Raw genomic sequence first — 17,929 nt, 5'->3', positions numbered from 1 at the left:
AATGCCCTCAAACTCAAATTTCGTGCAGCTACACGATATGTAGTCCCTTTGTTTGTCATGCGTAAGCACTCTTGATTTTGAGGAAGAAGAACTTTGAAATTTCATCATATGGTAAATCGCTGAGGTAACTCCTATAAATGTATGTTGCACATAATAACTATGACTCTGGGCCATTTCACTTTGAAACTCTAATCATTTCTTTTTTGTGTACAGCTTAACCATTTGAGTTTCCATTGATCAGGTTGTCTTAACTTTGGGATGCTCATTCATATCAATATGGTCCGTAACTAACTCATTGTGTCCTTGGTGTCTCAATGCTCTATTAAAACGGGTGATAAAATCCATTAATGAGTTCTTCTTTGAGACATTTTTATTGAAAAATGCATGTGAGCTTTCAGATCTTGGACTACTTGACATTTCTGTAGAAAATACATGACTAAAATATGCTGGCACCCATTTATGTCGCAATTCATACATCAAGGACAACCAATCATTTTTCTCTAAGTTAACATACTTGATAGTCTCTTCCCATGACTTCTCAAACTGATTAGGTGTTGTAGAATTTGCAATGAGATTCTTTATGCTGTGATAGTGATTTCAAAAAGTCAAAGGGTCCAATTTATCTGGGAATTTGTTCAATATGTGTCACAAACAATATCGATGCACTGTTTGAGAGAAAACTTGTGCAATAGCTCTTGTCATAGCAGGATCCTGGTCAGTGATAATAATGTTTGGTGCACCTTTAGGCATGACTTCTAAAAACTTTGTAAGCAACAAAACAAAAGACTTAGTTCTCTCATCACTAAGAAACCCGCAACCAAAAAGAATTGTCTGATGATGATGATTAACTCCTACGAATGGTACCAAAATTAAGTCATATCTATTAGTGTTATATATCGTATCAAATACAACTGCATCACCAAATACTCTGTATGCCATTCTTGATACATGATCAGCCCAAAAACACCTACTAAATCTGTTATCTGAACCAGTCTCATAATCAAAGAAAAAAGCTAAATTCTTCTCTTGCTCAGATATAAAAAACTCGATTAGTATTTTAACATCAATACCCCTTTGCTCATCCCTTAGATTTCTCTCAAAGTTTCTAATATCTTTTTCTATGCAACCTACCCGCTCAGGGCCTCCACACTCTATCTCCAATAAACGTATTTGTTGACAAGTTGGTACATTGGTCTCTGAAAACTGTTTTGTCAATGCTTTCTTGGCTACTAAAACACTATGATGTGAGTGTAGCAAATGCACCTTTGATGGAGTCGAGAGTGGATGATTATGAGTTTCTATGAAGTTACAGACAACCCAATTAGGTCCCATCTGTTTCTTGACAAATGCAATATTTGATTTACAACTCGTTCTAACTGCACCACGTGCTCTTTCCCTTGTTAGTTGATTAGGGTTTGGTTGTTTTTTGTTCCGCATTAGATTTGTATGTCCTTCTTTAAAGCATACAATTTGTTTTCATGTTACTTCATTTGTCATCTTGTCTTTCCTACTCATGTTATTCCTTGAACTAAATACGGCTTCTTGTGCATATTGGTTATATAACTCATATGCATCCTCTAATGATGGGAATTCCATTCCAATTTTTGGCTTTCGATCATCTGCAACTTGGGGAATGAATTCTTGATCATCAACTCTTTTTTCTTCCATTTCTGGACACCTTATCATTATATTTGATAATAGATAAATAGATAAATAAACAACAACTATTCCAATTAACTTGACCGAGACATTAAACTTTAACATTTTTATAAGCAGAATAACAAAATAAAATCTACAAAAACTAAATAGATCAGTCAAGATTTTCTAATTGGAAAGGCTTGGTTGTGTCATTGTTGTTGTTAATTCAATATCGATTAGAAACAAAAACTCATTGTGAATACGAAACCCAAAGAGGGCCTGATACGAAACTCATTGCGAATATCGTTAAGTTTCATTGATGAGCACAAAATCATCCCATTGTGAATACAAAACTCAAAGAGGGCATGATATCTTGTGATATCAGGCCCTCGGTGGGCCTAATATCTTATGATATCATGCCCTAAGTGCTTGCAAATTGAGTTTTCTTGGTGGATGCATCTTCTTCGATGGAGCCTGAAGCGATTGTGGCTCTTGCAAATCTAGTTTGTGAGAAGACTGTCATCGTAATTATAAGTTCAATGAATGACTTTCCATGTTGGGTGAGATCAGAAATAGGGAGGAAAAGGAATGGACTGAGGAGATCATTATTCCATAAGCTTATGGAGATTGAACCCTACTCTTTTATGGATTCTAAGCATGTAGCCAGCATTAGATCTGGAAACAATCCTAAGATGTTGAGATATTATATTTTATAAAAATGATAAGTCTTATAACATATTTCTCCTTTTGTATCGTAATGTAATTTGGAAACAATCCTAAATATTTGCTCAATACACTTAAGGTAGGCAATCTTAAGATCATAAGATATCAGGCCAACATGAAGTAAAAAAATAACAAGTTAAGGAACACTTCAGCAAGATATCATGCCCACACGAAGTAAAAAATAACAAGTTAAGGAAAACTTCAGCAAGACTAGTAAGTAATAAATTTTGAGAAATTAATTATAGGGTTAATAACTTTAAACCCCCTTGTATTTTATTGTAGGTTACATTTTGCCCCCCTCTATTTGAAAAACTACACTTAACCCCCCCTTTGACATAAGTAAAAAAGAGAAAAAAAAATAAATGACCAAAATAACCCTAACCTAAATCAGACTTTAGAAGAAAATAAAAAATAAAAATAAAAATAAAAATAATTCCGTAAGATCGTTGAAAGCTTAACCTTAACCCAACCTGATTTATATATAGGCTCAAAATCTCACTTGTTCCTAGAAAAAATATCATCACAAAATTCACACATGCACCAGCATAAATAATAGAAATATAGCAACTCTGAAAGGGATAATCAACCAAAAACTCATTCCACCAAACAAAAAAGAGCCATAATTCTAAATTGATGAATCAAAATTAAATAAAGATAGAATAAAGTTTATCATTAAAAATCAAAATAAAGACCCTTTGATAATTTATAAAAAAATCACCCTTTTAATTTTTGTCCAAAAGTAAATTTTTATTTCAAAGCAGCTAAAAATATTTTTCATTTCAAAAAGGTACTGCTTTGAAATGAAAATTTACTTTTGGACAAAAATTAAAAGTGTGATTTTTTTTTATAAATCATCAAAGGGTCTTTATTTTGATTTTTAATGATAAACTTTATTCTATCTTTATTTAATTTTGATTCATCAATTTAGAATTATGGCTCTTTTTTGTTTGGTGGAATGATTTTTTGACTGATATCCCTTTCAGAGTTGCTATTTTTCTATTATTTTATGCTGGTGCATGTGTGAATTTTGTGAGGATATTTTTTTAGGAATAAGTGAGACTTTACGTCTATATATAAATCAGGTTGGGTTAAAGTTAAGCTTTCAACGATTTTACAGGATTATTTTTATTTTTCATTTTCTTCTACAAGTTTGATTTAGATTAGGGTTATTTTGGTCATTTACTTTTTTTTTCTCTTTTTTACTTATGTGAAAGGAGGATTAAGTGTAATTTTTTAAATAGAGGGGGGCAAAATGCAACCTGCTATAAAATACAAAGGGATTTAAAGTTATTAACCCTTAATTATAATAGTCTTGCAAAGATCTTGATTGAAGATCGGAAGAAGCTAGTCATGCAAAGATCCAGATTGCAAAGTACCTCGTTTCCACCGACAACCGATCAGGGATGGAAGGGCGCCTGTGAGGCTTCGTGGCGACGAGGAACCCAAGCACGGGGAGAGAGAAGCTAGAGCTCTCATCGGTTGAGAGGTAGGCGACGGCGAGGGAGGGAGACCCGATGCAGCGTTCGCAGGCAAGAGAGGAAGTTGTTGCGGCCTGAGAAAGCTCGGGGTGACAGATATCTCTCGCGGTGAAGGCGTTCGTAGGCGATAGAGGAGGTGCGGCGGCGAGAAGACGTTGTTTGCAGCTAGGGCTTTTTGAGAGAGGGAGGAGCCGCGTCATTTTTGAATTTTGATGCGTCAAAAGTTTTCAGCACGTCAAAAAACTTCTCACTGTAGCGGATGACAACGTGGCAAGTTCCACGTGGCCAAACCACACGAAACCTTAGGAAAACACTACAGGGAGCACTTGTGTGTGTGTATATATATATATATATATATATATGAGAAATGTTATGCTGCGGACAAAGCCGTGCGGATCGCTGCGGATTGCCTTCCTGATCGGTCTGTAGACCGATCAGATCATTTTCTGATCGGTCTACAGACCGATCAGGAGTTTCCCTGATCGGTCAGGAGGTTCCCTGACCGATCAGGAGTTTCCCTGATCGGTCTGTAGACCGATCAGGAGGTTCCCTGATTGGTCCAGAGACTGATCAGGAATATACGTGGACTAAACCACACCGATGCCACAGCATAAGCACCGCAGGCTAACATGTCTAATATATATATATATATATATATATATATATTCACTTAAAGTTTTTCTTGGCCTCTCATTGTGAAGATAAATTGTTTAAGGAAAGGGGGAGCGGGAGCACATGCAGTGGAAGAGTGAGTATCCTATGAGCAACACGCACTGGAAAACTACTAATAGCTAAAAGAAAGTGAAACCACATGCATTCCGAGGTCCACACGGCAAGTTTGTCAATTGAAAGATAATATACAGATTAAAAACGAGGTAGTCGCAATTACAAGGATATATATTTCAACTTGTTTTTGAAAATTCAGCCAGTAATGCATGCCTTTTTCTTGGGTGTGAAACTGCCAGTTGCCTTCTCCTGCCTAACGAGCCGCCTCTTCACCCGCACTTTGACCAAATCATTGCTTCAGGATCTTAATCACGCAGTTCAGCTTGGTAGATTTCTCACTGTTCATAGATTGTGCTGAGATCAATCGTCAAAGTTTATATGGACATATTACTTCATGTCAAACTGGTAGGTAAATTAGCTGACTTTAAACTGTGACTTAGGTAGTTTAATTGGTACCAGATGCAGATTCTTCAATCATGATCTTTTTCCGAGTAGAGAACAGTCAGATTTCCCACCCTGTCTCCTCCTCTCTTTCCCCTATATAAATCCTTGTTCCTTCTGCTGTGAGTGCTAGCTCATTGCCATGGAGGCAAGCAACGCGGCTTCAAGTGCCTCCCCCCTTCACAGCCCTTGTGCGGCGTGCAAGATTCTCCGCCGGCGATGCTCCGACAAGTGTGCGCTGGCGCCTTATTTCCCCCCGACTGAGCTGGTCAGGTTCACGAGCGCACATCGAGTCTTCGGCGCCAGCAACGTCGTCAAACTCTTGCAGGTAACCCTCCTCCTCCCTGGATTTCCTGCGCAGTTTGAATTTGACCGTCGAGGGATACATGTCGCAGGAGCTCGCAGAGAGGCAGAGGGCGGACGCCGTGAGCAGCCTGGTGTACGAGGCGAACGCGAGGATCAGAGATCCGGTGTACGGCAGCGCCGGGATCATCTTCCAGCTGCAGAAGCAAGTGGACGAGCTGCAGCTGCAGCTGGCGCAGGCGCAGGCGGAGCTCGCGGCGCAGCGGGCGCAGAACGAGAACCTGATCGCAGTCCTCTTCATGAAGGCCTGGCCCCTGCCTGATGAGTACGGTCCTAGAACGGTGGCGGAGGAGTACAGCCAGGAGTCCATATGGGAGCCGGCGCTCTGGTCGTCGTAGCGACAGACTCCCCCCCGAGCACCTGCGCCATTCTCCTACGTACCTTCACCGTTCCGTTTAGGGTTGCTGATCGATCGGTGTCGCAGAAGTGTAGCATTGAGCGTTGTTGCCGCATCGATGGATGCTTCAATGAGATCTGGAGGGTCGATGACAGAAGATTTGGCTGTAATGGAAACATTCAATGCGAAACAGAGGAAGCTGCAGTGGTCGTTTTCTTTTGTATTTGTTTAGATAATTGATATCCCTTACCGTTCGCCACGTGCCTTTTTTTTTTTTTTTTTTTTGCTCTTTCCGCCTTGGATCGGGTCCACCACCCAGCCAAATAATAATAAAAAACGGCATCTTTTGCTATATATATTAGAGACGAGGGGAAGGGGAAGGGGAAGGGGAAGGGGCAACAGAGAAGAAACTTCCGGAAGGCGGGGATAACGATTCCCCTCTTTCTTTCGCGATCTAATCGTTCTTCGCCTCGCCTCTCGAATCTGAGATCGTTGTCAAACCTATAGTTTATCGTTCGTTGATCAATCCACTCGGTAAATATTTGTCCTATTTTCCCCTTTTTTTAATTTCCTTCTGCGTTCTGTTAATTATTTGTTGAGTTATTTTGTTTACCGGTAATTGAAAGAAATTGTGCTCGAGCGCGGAGCGTAGATCTTTGTACTCTACGTATCTCCTTGCATTGCTAATCTATGTTTTGTGCGTGTGTGTGTTGAATATTTAGTAGGGTATGAATTTGGATGATCGCGACTTTGAATAAAAGGACGCCCTAATTTTGTTTGCGTTTTATCGTTAGTAGTCCCTGTAATTGTGTTCGCTATTTCTTTCCTGCGGGAATTTCCACTTGTTTTTAGGCCGCGAAGTCAATAAATCTGTTTATGCTTTTGTAATTGAAAGAAAGAAGATTTGGGGTCTTCAAATTTTTAACTGATATAGCTTTGTTGTTGCGTCTCCCTATTTTTCCAGGTTAGATCTACTCGGAGTTAGTAAATTAAAGTGCATTTATCTTCTGTTTATCCGAGTATTTAAGAGCCCTGATAAGAAGTTTGACATCTGTCGTAGTTGTCTTGTAATTTTAGGTCTTCTTAGTTTCCTAGAAATGCTGCCATAAGGGCACGCTTTTGTCTGAACTGATAGAAATAGGACTTTCATGGGATTGAAATGACAACTTTATCGCAAAAGCCTTTCATATAAGGCTTTGGCATGACACAACAGCATTGGCTGGCTAAGCATCATGGATTATGGTATATGGTGACAATGAGTAGTCAGAACATTGCTTTAAAAATTGTCCCTACAGATTAAGTTCGAGGAAGAAGAATAATTCTTTGATCCTTTCTGACTCTTGGAACTAAATTCCTTGCGTTCAAATTTCTAATTCCAGGATGATTCCACTTTGTATGTGTAACACTGACCTTTGGACTTTGGAGGTCCAATCAAATCCAGCATTCTATTTATGACACTTATGAGTGATCAAAGATGGTGCTTACCTGGCTCTTTATATCACTAATTAAGATTCTGAAAAGATGGTTTTCTCCAGATTGCTCCTAAGAATTATTACTATTTTGAATTTTGTTTCGTTGAATGATGCTTCTTGCAAAATTACACAGTTCCCTTTTTTTCTTCTAATGTTAATATCATCGCCAGTGTTTTTGATAACCAATTAGTTATTCCAGATGTGTTTATATTAGATAGGTTAGCATGTCACAATTTTCACTTCTGACTTTATGACCTACCCTTTCTTACAAACCTTGCCATGGTATATCCTAAATGTGACATGGGTGACTCATCTATCAATTGTTATGAATATCTCATTTAACCAATTTTCATTCAGGTGTATTTCCTTCAAAGCATTATTCCTATTGTTTAACGTATTTTGAATCAGTATTGTTTCCTTCGAAGCACTGTTGTAATTCATTTACTTTGTCTCTATTAGTTGTCACATTCCTCAGCTGATGTGATCCATTCGAGCCAAATTCATCCTTTTTTTCTAAAGATGGCTAAATAGTTCATAGCAACTAGTAACTTAACTAAGCTGATTAAATGGATTTAAGGTGCTTCTAAACAAAATATCAAAAGAAAAGGAGGTCATGGAACACTTAATTTTAGGAGTCCAACTAAAAACGAAGAATCAAAAGATCTAGAGCCAAGAGATGGGGAGTTAGATTTTTTCTCTTCTCATATGTTGCCATCTGTATTGTTTCTTAAAAAGACTTTTAAGAATATCTATCTTGCATCTTCTGTTCCATGAAACTAAGAGCGATCAGCATGTTTGAAAATCTTAATTTTCTTTAAACAGTAGGATCTTATGCTTCCTCAATCCAAGGTAAAGGTCAGGTTCTTATTGGGAAAAGAAAATTAGGAAACAACATAAGCTACGGAAAAGAAGTCGGAGAAAATGGATAGGGAAAGATTCTCCTTAGTTTGTGGCTCCTTGGTAAGAAAAAAAGGAGGAAAGTTTTGTTTCCTAAAATTAATGCTTAAAAGTATAAAATATGTTTGAAAATGTGTATTTTAAAAATTAAGATAGGTCCCAAATAAGGAAGAAATGCCAATTATTAACTTTTTCTTCGTTTTGGGATGAAGTAGAATAGGTTGAAATTGGACAATACTTCTGTCTTGACATTTCTGTGCAAGGTGAAAGTGGGAAAGAGGGCATGGAGAAATCTTAATGAATGTCCATAGTCAGAAGCTATAAGGTTTAACTTGTTCTTTTATTCACAGCCCATTGCTAACAAAGCTCCATTTGGTTCCTTAAAAATGCAGAAATCAACCCCATATATTCTTGTGTTAGAATACCATGAATGATGCAACACTAGGGAAAATTAAAACTCACCAAAGAGTAAATTATTATTAACTGAAAGGATTCTAACCTTTATATAAGTGGACAATGAGATTGGGTCTTTGTAAACATATGGCTAAGTTATCCCTAAAAATCTCTAGCACTTTCCAAAAACAAATCTAAACAACTTTTAAAAGTTGAAACAATAAAATTTTAAGCCATAAAGTTTTAAAATAGTGTTTACAAACCTACAGTTATTATTGTCCCGGTCATTTTGCGAAAGTGATTTATTTTGGTTCTGTATTTGAAAAAGTTTCATATTTCAGAAATAAAAATAATCAATATCTTTAAAGGCTACTGGATTTGTTGAAAATATTCATTATTATCCTTCCATAATTTCCTGGGACAATTAGATATAAAAGACAATCGCTTTAACTCTTGCATCATTTGTTGTGTCTCCTTCAAGCTAGGTTCCAAGCCTTCAAAATTCTTGAACTTGATGCCTTATCCAGTTCCGGTTAAACTTCAATACTAGCCTAAAGCGTAAAGACAGCTAAACCAGAGCAGAAATTAATAAGATGTCCATCCTCTACAATCCTGCTGTGCAATTTTATTGAATTTTACTAACATCTGAGCCATTGGCAACCCTGTCAAGAGTTTTCAAAGGAAAATTTGGAATGACATCACACTTTCACATGTTGTTCCAGACTTCTGTGCTATATTAAGTATCATCTCAATAACCATCTGTCTGAATTGGGTTACCTTCATAGATATATTTTTCAATCCACTTAACAATTTCTTCATTAAAAACTCTAAGTCTAGAAATTAATCACTCATTTCCAGTAATAACATCTGAATACATCGATGCATTTTATTAACCACAGTTTATCAAGAATTTAAATTAGCTTTTGTTTAAAAAAAAAATTTGTTTTGATCCTTCACCACAATTTCTAAACGATTATGTTTGATATCCATTTGCTAGCCTATGTTTATTAAGTTAAAAATTGTGTTTATGATTTTGACTTTTTTAATGACAATTGATGGAATATGTGGATACACTTTAGCAGCACTAGCCCTATGCAGCAAATGCTAAAATTTGTGTATACCTATGTACATGTAACCAACTCAAGATAGTTAGGACAAACATGCCTTGATGATGACGATGATGGTGATGTAGACAATACTCTGGCACCATCTCCTGACAACTGATTATTCAAGCGCCGTAAAAGTGTGATTGTCTATTTTTAACCGTGTGTTTTCTCATAAAGAGAAAGTAGGTAATTTGCCTTTTTCTTCAACTTATAATTTGTCTCCTAGGTAAGTTTGTATTTATGATTGTTAAAAAATAATTTTATCATAGTGGAAATGACAATCAATAAAAATTGTATATCATTTGTTTTCTCGTGGGTATAACAGGGATGCCTCTAGGTCTTCTTTTGCAGAGACAATTCGGATGATCACCCTTTATCTGGTAAAACATGAATCGATACTTCAGGTTAACTTGCTAGATGAAAATCATATAACCAAGACGTGCCCAAACTATAAAATCTAAATAAAATCTCAGAACCAACTCTGCCTCTCAATCATAAGCTAATTGGCTGACAAACATGGATAAATTCCGTAACTGTTTACTTTGTAGAGCACTTGGGTTGGCTATCTTAAATTCCTATATTATCTTGTATTCTTCATAATATTCTGATTCTTCTATTATGAAAAGAGCCATGTACTACTCTTCAATCATTACTACCTCCTCTAGTTAACTTACTCATGATGTGTCCTTTGTACTGTGATTAAACTGCATGTTTATGGTTGTAACAGATCAAACACAATTAGATCTTCCATGGACAAAGATCGTGGATTGTGCCTTTCCATCTTTAGCTTTATAAGTACAATACTTGATGGAAAATGTTTTGATACATATTGGAAATTGGAAGGTGATATGATCTATGTGGTTGAGAATTATCAACAAATAGCTCTTAGTTTATTCACTCGCAAAATGATGAATCTCTTGAGGTTGTTCGACACGTGGGGCTTTACAAACTTTACAGATAGGTTGATGAATATCTAATTTGCAAATTCATGGTTGATTCATGCATAAGCTGCTTTGGCACTAGTTTGTACAGAAAATTCTTATCATGCAGAATTTGTGGTAGTTGGTGATTTGAATGCTGAATACTGAAGATATTGTTTTGGATGAACAGGTAAAGACAATTAGCCTATCCTGATGTTCCTGATGCCTCTTATAAACAGTAGTTCATCTATATATTATAATATATGCAGAATATATATCACTAGTTTAGGAAATGCCGCAATCTTATAGGTTCTGATTATGTAGCAGCAATCATATAGTGCTTTTTTCTATTAAAACAGATAGTTTCAGTGTAACAAAGCCTAAATCCTGAACATCTTAAATTAATAGTCAGTTTGAAGAGAGATTTCTCCTCGACGCTAATTCTTAGGTTAGCATCATTGGATTGGGTTACTAAGCAAACATTCTGATCATTTTCAATTGAACTATTACTGCTATTGCAGGCACTTTGTTGACCTTAGTGGGTCATGAAGAAGAGGATTTGGAATTGTGAATTCTCGTCGTTACTTTCTACCATGAGCAGAATGAGGTTTTGAGGCTTTACAATGTCGGACCTGGGTTTTGGATTTCTGGCCCTCTGAAGTGTGTGATGTACAGATAGCAGGATTGCTATTTGAAACAATATTTGATGGGTCCTTCAACTATTATATCTAAAAAAGGTTTTAAGTGAGGCTTGTACTAGAGAACCCCTTAGATAGCTTGTCTATCTTGATTCTCAAACAATTGGCATAGATAATGCTAATGGCATTAATGATGATAGTCATGTATCCTTTCAAGCATCATGTGATGCTGCTGCACTAAAAATAGTTTTTGAGGTTAATTTCCTGATTGTCTTCATGATCCTTTGTAAATTTGAAGCAGAAACAATTTTCATATGGATATACTGACTTGTTTTTTTAGTAATTCAGGCCTTGGATCTATCTGATTCTTCACACATATATGCTTGTTTAGCATAGCTGGAGCCAATTGTTAAGGAAAGCTTAAAACTTTCAGGTCATAGCTAATTTTTCGTAGTCCGTTCTTTAGGTGAACTATATGAATTATCCTGGATGAACCAATTTTGGCTGGCTTGTAGGACATGACAGTGAACTGGCAATAAATCTTGAGGTTCTTCATGTAGTTGTCATGCTTTATACAGTCTTCTGTCCTCTGCTGTAAGACTCAACTTACAAGAATCACTAGCAGGGCACTGAAAGGGCATATCAAGACCAGGTGAACTTAAAGAAATGTAAACTTGTCTATGTTGTCTTCTGGAACCTATAGCTAACAATTTTATAACCTGGAGTGCAACAGACCATAATATTATTATGTACTATTGTGTGAATGTTTTTGGAGCCATTCATTAGGAATTATCCTATTTGGCCATCATGTGATCCATTGCATGATGTCTGATTGGACTTGCTTCATATAGAAGGCGGCTTTGTCTGATTATCTTTAGTATCTCACTTGTTTCTTTAGAGGTGAGATACTCTACAATGTAATTGAGGTTTGTAACAGAAGTCTGCTAATAGAAGTTTGAAGATTAAACTTGTGTTGTAGTAATGTGATTGGCATGTCATTTGCCTTCCTCCTGTCCTACCATTGTTGAGTACAAATGTCCCCTCGGGACGGTCTAGTGGCTAGCACATGAGGTGCTGCTACCATGAGGCCTGGGGCTCGAATCTCGGCATAGCCGAGATAAATGCCTCCCTCATGCGCTAGTTACTACTCCAAATGCTAGGAGCCACCCATGATTTACCTCCTCTGTGTTAGCCCTGGGATGGGTTGGCGGGGGCGCTGGGGGTGAGCGTAGTCGCCTTTTGCCACCATTGTTGAGTACAAAGGATCATAAGAATGGATCATTGAGGTACTTCACAATTCCCATGGTTTGGCTAGACAGCATAGGAAATTATCATAATCTAATGAGCCTTCAGAATACAATAGCTGCTCAAACTCATCTGTTTCTTTTGATTGACTAGGCATTTACATATATGGATTATAGCCCTTTACATCATTGTCAATCAACCATGTATCACAGAATTCTCTTGTAATTGCTCATAGAAAAGTAATGCAGGGAGGCTAATCAATGTAGATAGGATGTCCTGACATTGTTAAAGCGAAGTGTTATTTCGAAAGAAACTCATGTTGAAAGTTCATATTTGTTGTCTACTGATATTCCACCTATCCAAGTTCCAACATTTACAGTGATATTCCACCTTTTTATACATGGTATGTTCTGGTGTTGTTTGGTTTGTAGAAGTGTTATCATGAAAGAAACTCTTGTTCAGAACTCACGGTTATTGTCCAGTGACCTTATCTTATTCTTCCCAAATTTCAACATACAACATTCCACCTTCAAATAAAATTTGTATTGGATGGCTAGTATGATTCAGTCACAAACAAGTACCAACATTTGAAGCTACGTTGTCAAATAACACTATATTGTATCTTGCTTGGGTCATAGACGATTATTTCATAAAGAATATTATATATGTTTATAGATTCAAGACAATAACTTTAAATATGAATTATTCTATCCAAATAACATTCTATCTGAACCATGACTATAAATGCAGTAGACATTGTTTATATATTATATTTTAACTTAACACTGAATTTGCAGCATAGATATTATCTATGTTTAGTGATACATGAGGTAGAGAAACTCTCATTAAAAAAAAACATAATTAGCCACAACGATAGAGGAGAATGAGAAAAAAATGAAGAGGAAACTTAGGAAGTAATTTCTCGAGTGGGCTTCTCCCTAGCTTATGTAGGTTCCTTCTTAACTCAATTTGACTTCAACTCAAGGCCCAAAATTAAATTTATCTACCCTTTGACTTACTTCAACATTTAAACATTTTTACTAAAAATAAAAAAAGTAAATAAATTTTAAGATGCAATGATACTTGCATCTTCATAGTGATCATGATGTGTGAAAATGATAATATTAAAGTTTAATCTGCTAGCACCAAAACTGAAGACGCAAGACATGTGAGGCTATGACAAAATCTACAAGGTTGGGCAAATGTCTCCCTGTACATAAGTAAATCTTTCTATTGGAAAGTGCTATGTTCAAGCTAAATAAAGATAAAGTAGAATTAATTTTCCTCGAAGAAAGGATGATGGAATGAATCCATTTGATGACTAGTTGTTAGATTGTCTAGGCTAATGAATGCATCCATATGTTGCTCTTTTAACCTACATGATGCTTCAATCAAAATATTCTTTTCAACTTACTTGGTATAATTGTGTTCATAGTATTTTTCATCAGTTCAATAGAAATCTCAGTATATGATTATGTAGCATGGTGAGCATTCTACAAAGGGGGTAAATCAATATGAAGCTCTTCTAAAGCCATGCCATCAAAGGGCTTTTCTAAGATCAAGTCATCAAGAAATCTTTTCAAGTCATCAAGAAATTCTTTTTAAGTCATCCGGATTATTCTAAGGTCAGCTCTTGTGACTCACAAATAATGGTTCTTTATCTCAAGAAATAAGATCAATAGGTGAGACTATGATATTGTTTGTATTCAGGCTCATGGGTAGCTGTTTTAAATTAACAGGATTTTTTGGATTTAAGTGAAGGGCTTTAGGCACCGTCCTCAAATTCAGTTATATACTATTGGATATTTTTCTTCTTATAACCTGAGCTGATACATATTTCGTCAGTGAAATTTTTTGTGAAGGCCAACCCTGTTTTTCGGGACATGAACTGACATTGCATGCATTTTTGGCGACCACAGCTGATTCCATTAGGATGGTTAAGGTACATTGAACTTTCATAGGCAACTCGTCCTTCACTACCTGCTTGGGTTTGACACTGATGGTGTTAAGAATAATCTGTGCATTCTTTTTTAATATTGTTTAACAACTTCTTACTCTGCTATTGTAGCTTTGATATATGTTGCCTTCCTTCAAAGTGTATTTTCGAGCCACTGAAACCGAGAATAGTTTCTCTTTCCTTGAGTAGTCATATGTTTATGTTGTTTCTGAATTTGGGAATTGTTATTGAAGAGGTTGATTGTCAGAAATATATTACCTTGTTGTTTATTTGTATCTATATATGCAGCTCTTTTGCTATTTTGTATGCTCGCCTTGTAGACAGATTTCTATTTTGCTGGCAACTTACCTCTTGATGAAAACAGCTAGTATGGACCAGAGGCACTCAATTAATCAAAATCACATGTACGAAATGGATCGTGTGCAGATTTGGAACCATCCACAGCATGATCACCATTTGAACTTTGGTGATTTAGACAATTTTACGCATTATTATTCGTTGTATTTTCACTGTTTGAAAAGATTGGAAGTGATCCAGTAACATGATTTTGGTTCCAGGAAATTCTTCTATGTTTCCAGCAGAAAATACAGCAACTAATGGAGCAAACCCAGTCACTTATTTCAACTCTCATTTGAGGTCAAATAACCATCAAATGGAATATTTTAACTCCCAGGTTCCAGTGCATGTGCAAACTAATGATATGGTAATACCTTATGATGTATATACACATTTTCCTTGCGGTGGAAGCATTAGTCAACATCCACCACATTCTATGCAGCATGGATTTTCTCATAACCAATATGCAGTGGGGGATATAAGGAGGAATGTCAATCCCTTAATTGAAATGGAGTATGAAAGATCACCTTATAAAAGAAAATTTCCAGCAAACTTCATGTTTCCTCATGGAGAAAACACAAACAGATATAATAGTGCTGGAAGTTCTTCCAACCCAACAATTTCAACTGAAATTTCACAGGGAAAACCTCATGATTCACAGTGCTGGCCTTGTGATCCTGTTAGCTTTGATCATAGTCATAGGAGTGAAAATTCATCAAATTCGGGGCAAGGTTCTCAGAGGAATGTTAGAAGTCGGCATGATACTGCCATTCACTTGGAGAACATCTCATCTGGAGTCAGAACAACTACCAACTCATCTCATCTAGTTCAATCAATTGCAAGTACTTTGAATGCCAACATGGGAGCCCAGTGGATTCACGCTCCAGTATTTATAAATCCTAATTCAAGATCTTTTTCTTCAGGTTCATTTAATTCGAGTAGTTTATTTCCTTTTTGTATTCTGGTATCTTAATTCAAAGTGCTAATTCGAAATTGTGTTCTACGTGATTTGTTATTTGCAGAAACAAACTCCTTCAGTTATGATATCAACCATTCTTTTGTAGCAAACCATGGTACCGCTAACAATATGGGCATTGATGGAGGCTACAGATCCAATCTGCAATCACACAGTGGTCCCTTGTTGCGTGGTCGGATGATGGCTCCAATTATCCATGGTCAAAGAACAGCTTACAGAGTCAATCCTAGCTACCAGGCTGTAGATTTAGCAGCAACTTCTCAAAATACCAGGTTACAGAGAGTGGAATCCGCCAGGTCCTCAGTGCCTCCAATGCCATCATCAATAGTTCATCGGAATAATAGGAGAAATGGAAGAATGAGTCGTTCTAACAGATTCCGTTCTTTCTTGAACGAAGATGCATCTCGTGTTAGACGGACACCTGAGGTTAGAAATTCAGTAACTTAAGACTTATGTTCCTTCAGCTCCAGTAATATATTCTTGTTTGTTACTATAAAAATTGATCATTCACAATTTGACGAAGCAGAGAATAGTCCTGATGGATCACTCTGCCTTGTATGATCCAATGCATTTTCTTGATCAACACCGTCATATGCGACTGGACACTGACAACATGAGCTATGAGGTTGTTAATTGTTTTTCAATCTTCTCTCGGTTTTTGCAGAGCCCATAATCTCTAAAATATCTTTCATTTGGTACAGGAACTACTTGCTTTGGAGGAGAGTATAGGCAATGTGAGTGCCGGTTTATCTGAAGATGCTATCAGGATGTGCCTGACGGAGACAATTTTCTGCTCCGATCAGACGGAAAATGACCACGAAGAAGATTGTTGTCCAATATGCCTGGTAAGTTATGCAGAACCAACCAATTTTAAATTTGGTGGTACTTCGAGTTGTAACTCTTTTGCGTCTTCTACTACTTGCCTGCCTAACAGGAAGTATATAAAGATACAGACACTCTTGGGCAATTGAACTGCAAGCATATTTTCCATTCCAGTTGTTTAAAGAAATGGCTGCTGATTAAGAACATCTGCCCAATCTGCAAAGCCTCTGCACTGGAAGACACTTCGAAGTAAAAAAAAATGATCACGCATGAAAAGTTCCCAATCCTTTCTTGATATCTTGTAAATATACTGTATAACACTTTTTTTTAACGCTGATGAACCATTCATTCAGTGTAGGTCCGTAATTCTTTCATAGAAAATGCTTAATGTTTCTCCTCTCTCGAAAGCCATTAGAACTAATTGTTACACTTCCCCGGGGAGTTTGGAAATTACTGAAGACTTAAAAAAATATGAAATTAGGTAGTGTTTGGTTCTTTCCTAGGAATAGAAATAGAAATGAGAATTATTCCTAGGAAATAGAAATGAGAATTATGGTATTATGAAATGAGAATGGGTATGAGTACGGGTATAATGTTTGGTTAGTTGAATATTTTTTTATTAGAATGAACTTTAAATTTTGTTTAGCCTTGGAGAAAATAGAAAAAAATTAAATATGAGAGAAAGTTGAATGTGAGAGAAAAATATAATAAAAGATAATGATGAAAGAAAAAATGTGATAAGAGAAAATGTGATAGGAAAGAATAAAAAGAGAGAAAGTATGATGAGAGAGTGTGGAATCGTCACATCAGCGGCCTCTCTAGAGCCGGTCCCACGGATATGGAGGGAAGTAAATACAGGTACACAGATGGAAAGTGCATGGCAGAGACGTTAACCCCAGGCAGTGACACCCCGGGGATCGATCCCTGGACCTTTTAGTCACAGAACCATGCACTCCCCATCTGTGCTACGCGGTAGGGACAAAAAAAAAAGTATGACGAGAGAGTGTGATGATAGAATGAGGAGAGAGAGTGTAATGATATAATGAGGAGAAAGTAGGGGTGTAATTGAGTGGAGTCGAGTCGAACTCTTGAATGTTTGAGTTTTGCTCATTTATAATTGAACCGAGCTCGAGTTTTATTTAACAAATATATTCATGACTCATTAAGTTATTCAAGTTTTATGGAGCCTAAACGAATTTAATAAATATAAATTATAAATTTAAATATTTATTAAAAATTAAATTATATATTTAGAGAAAATTATAATATTTTTTATTAAAATTTATAATTTTATTCTAATAAATAAATTTAATATATTTATTTATATATTTATAGAATGTAAAATATATAAATTCAATATTAAAATTATTATTTTTTATTTAAAAGTTGATTCATGAATTTAATGAACATGTTCACGAGCTAATGAGTCGAATATTGTGAAACTTAAGCTTAATTTGTTTG

General features: G+C 36.3%; 2 protein-coding genes across 15 annotated transcripts; both read left to right on the top strand.

The window, feature by feature from the left end:
* Positions 1–5,053: 5,053 nt before the first annotated feature.
* Positions 5,054–5,925, top strand: LOC121985064 (LOB domain-containing protein 1-like). Its single transcript, XM_042538330.1, has 2 exons — positions 5,054–5,334; positions 5,402–5,925. Exons 1-2 carry the CDS (start codon positions 5,149–5,151, stop codon positions 5,705–5,707), a joined length of 492 nt encoding a protein of 163 aa, XP_042394264.1. The 5' UTR covers positions 5,054–5,148; the 3' UTR covers positions 5,708–5,925.
* A 134-nt stretch (positions 5,926–6,059) lies between these two features.
* LOC121985062 (probable E3 ubiquitin-protein ligase ZFP1) lies at positions 6,060–16,875 on the top strand. 14 transcript variants are annotated; one of them, XM_042538321.1, is made up of 13 exons: positions 6,060–6,240; positions 10,302–10,535; positions 10,625–10,684; positions 11,016–11,387; positions 11,481–11,784; positions 13,858–14,002; positions 14,117–14,319; positions 14,699–14,800; positions 14,892–15,593; positions 15,693–16,072; positions 16,173–16,271; positions 16,348–16,491; positions 16,581–16,875. In XM_042538321.1, exons 8-13 carry the CDS (start codon positions 14,704–14,706, stop codon positions 16,719–16,721), a joined length of 1,563 nt encoding a protein of 520 aa, XP_042394255.1. In that variant the 5' UTR covers positions 6,060–6,240; positions 10,302–10,535; positions 10,625–10,684; positions 11,016–11,387; positions 11,481–11,784; positions 13,858–14,002; positions 14,117–14,319; positions 14,699–14,703; the 3' UTR covers positions 16,722–16,875. The 14 variants fall into 14 exon arrangements, with proteins under 14 accessions (XP_042394255.1, XP_042394254.1, XP_042394259.1 ...); XM_042538320.1 differs by lacking the exons at positions 10,302–10,535; positions 10,625–10,684 and having other exon boundaries at positions 11,481–11,565; positions 11,648–11,784; XM_042538325.1 differs by lacking the exons at positions 10,302–10,535; positions 10,625–10,684; positions 11,016–11,387 and having other exon boundaries at positions 11,481–11,565; positions 11,648–11,784.
* The last annotated feature ends 1,054 nt before the right edge of the window (positions 16,876–17,929 follow it).

Source organism: Zingiber officinale, chromosome 5B (assembly GCF_018446385.1).
Source record: "Zingiber officinale cultivar Zhangliang chromosome 5B, Zo_v1.1, whole genome shotgun sequence".
Taxonomy (NCBI): Eukaryota; Viridiplantae; Streptophyta; class Magnoliopsida; order Zingiberales; family Zingiberaceae; genus Zingiber; species Zingiber officinale.
Note: the sequence above shows the minus strand (reverse complement) of the source record. Positions and strands in the feature narration are given on the sequence as shown.

Bases quoted from the DNA above. Each gene is read 5' to 3' on its own strand.
- LOC121985064 (XM_042538330.1), top strand. From the start codon at position 5,149: ATGGAGGCAAGCAACGCGGCTTCAAGTGCCTCCCCCCTTCACAGCCCT. The intron at 5,335-5,401 runs GTAACCCTCCTC...TACATGTCGCAG, and splicing joins ACGTCGTCAAACTCTTGCAG to GAGCTCGCAGAGAGGCAGAG.
- LOC121985062 (XM_042538315.1), top strand. From the start codon at position 14,704: ATGGACCAGAGGCACTCAATTAATCAAAATCACATGTACGAAATGGAT. The intron at 14,801-14,891 runs GTGATTTAGACA...TTTTGGTTCCAG, and splicing joins TGATCACCATTTGAACTTTG to GAAATTCTTCTATGTTTCCA. The intron at 16,272-16,347 runs GTTGTTAATTGT...CATTTGGTACAG, and splicing joins CTGACAACATGAGCTATGAG to GAACTACTTGCTTTGGAGGA.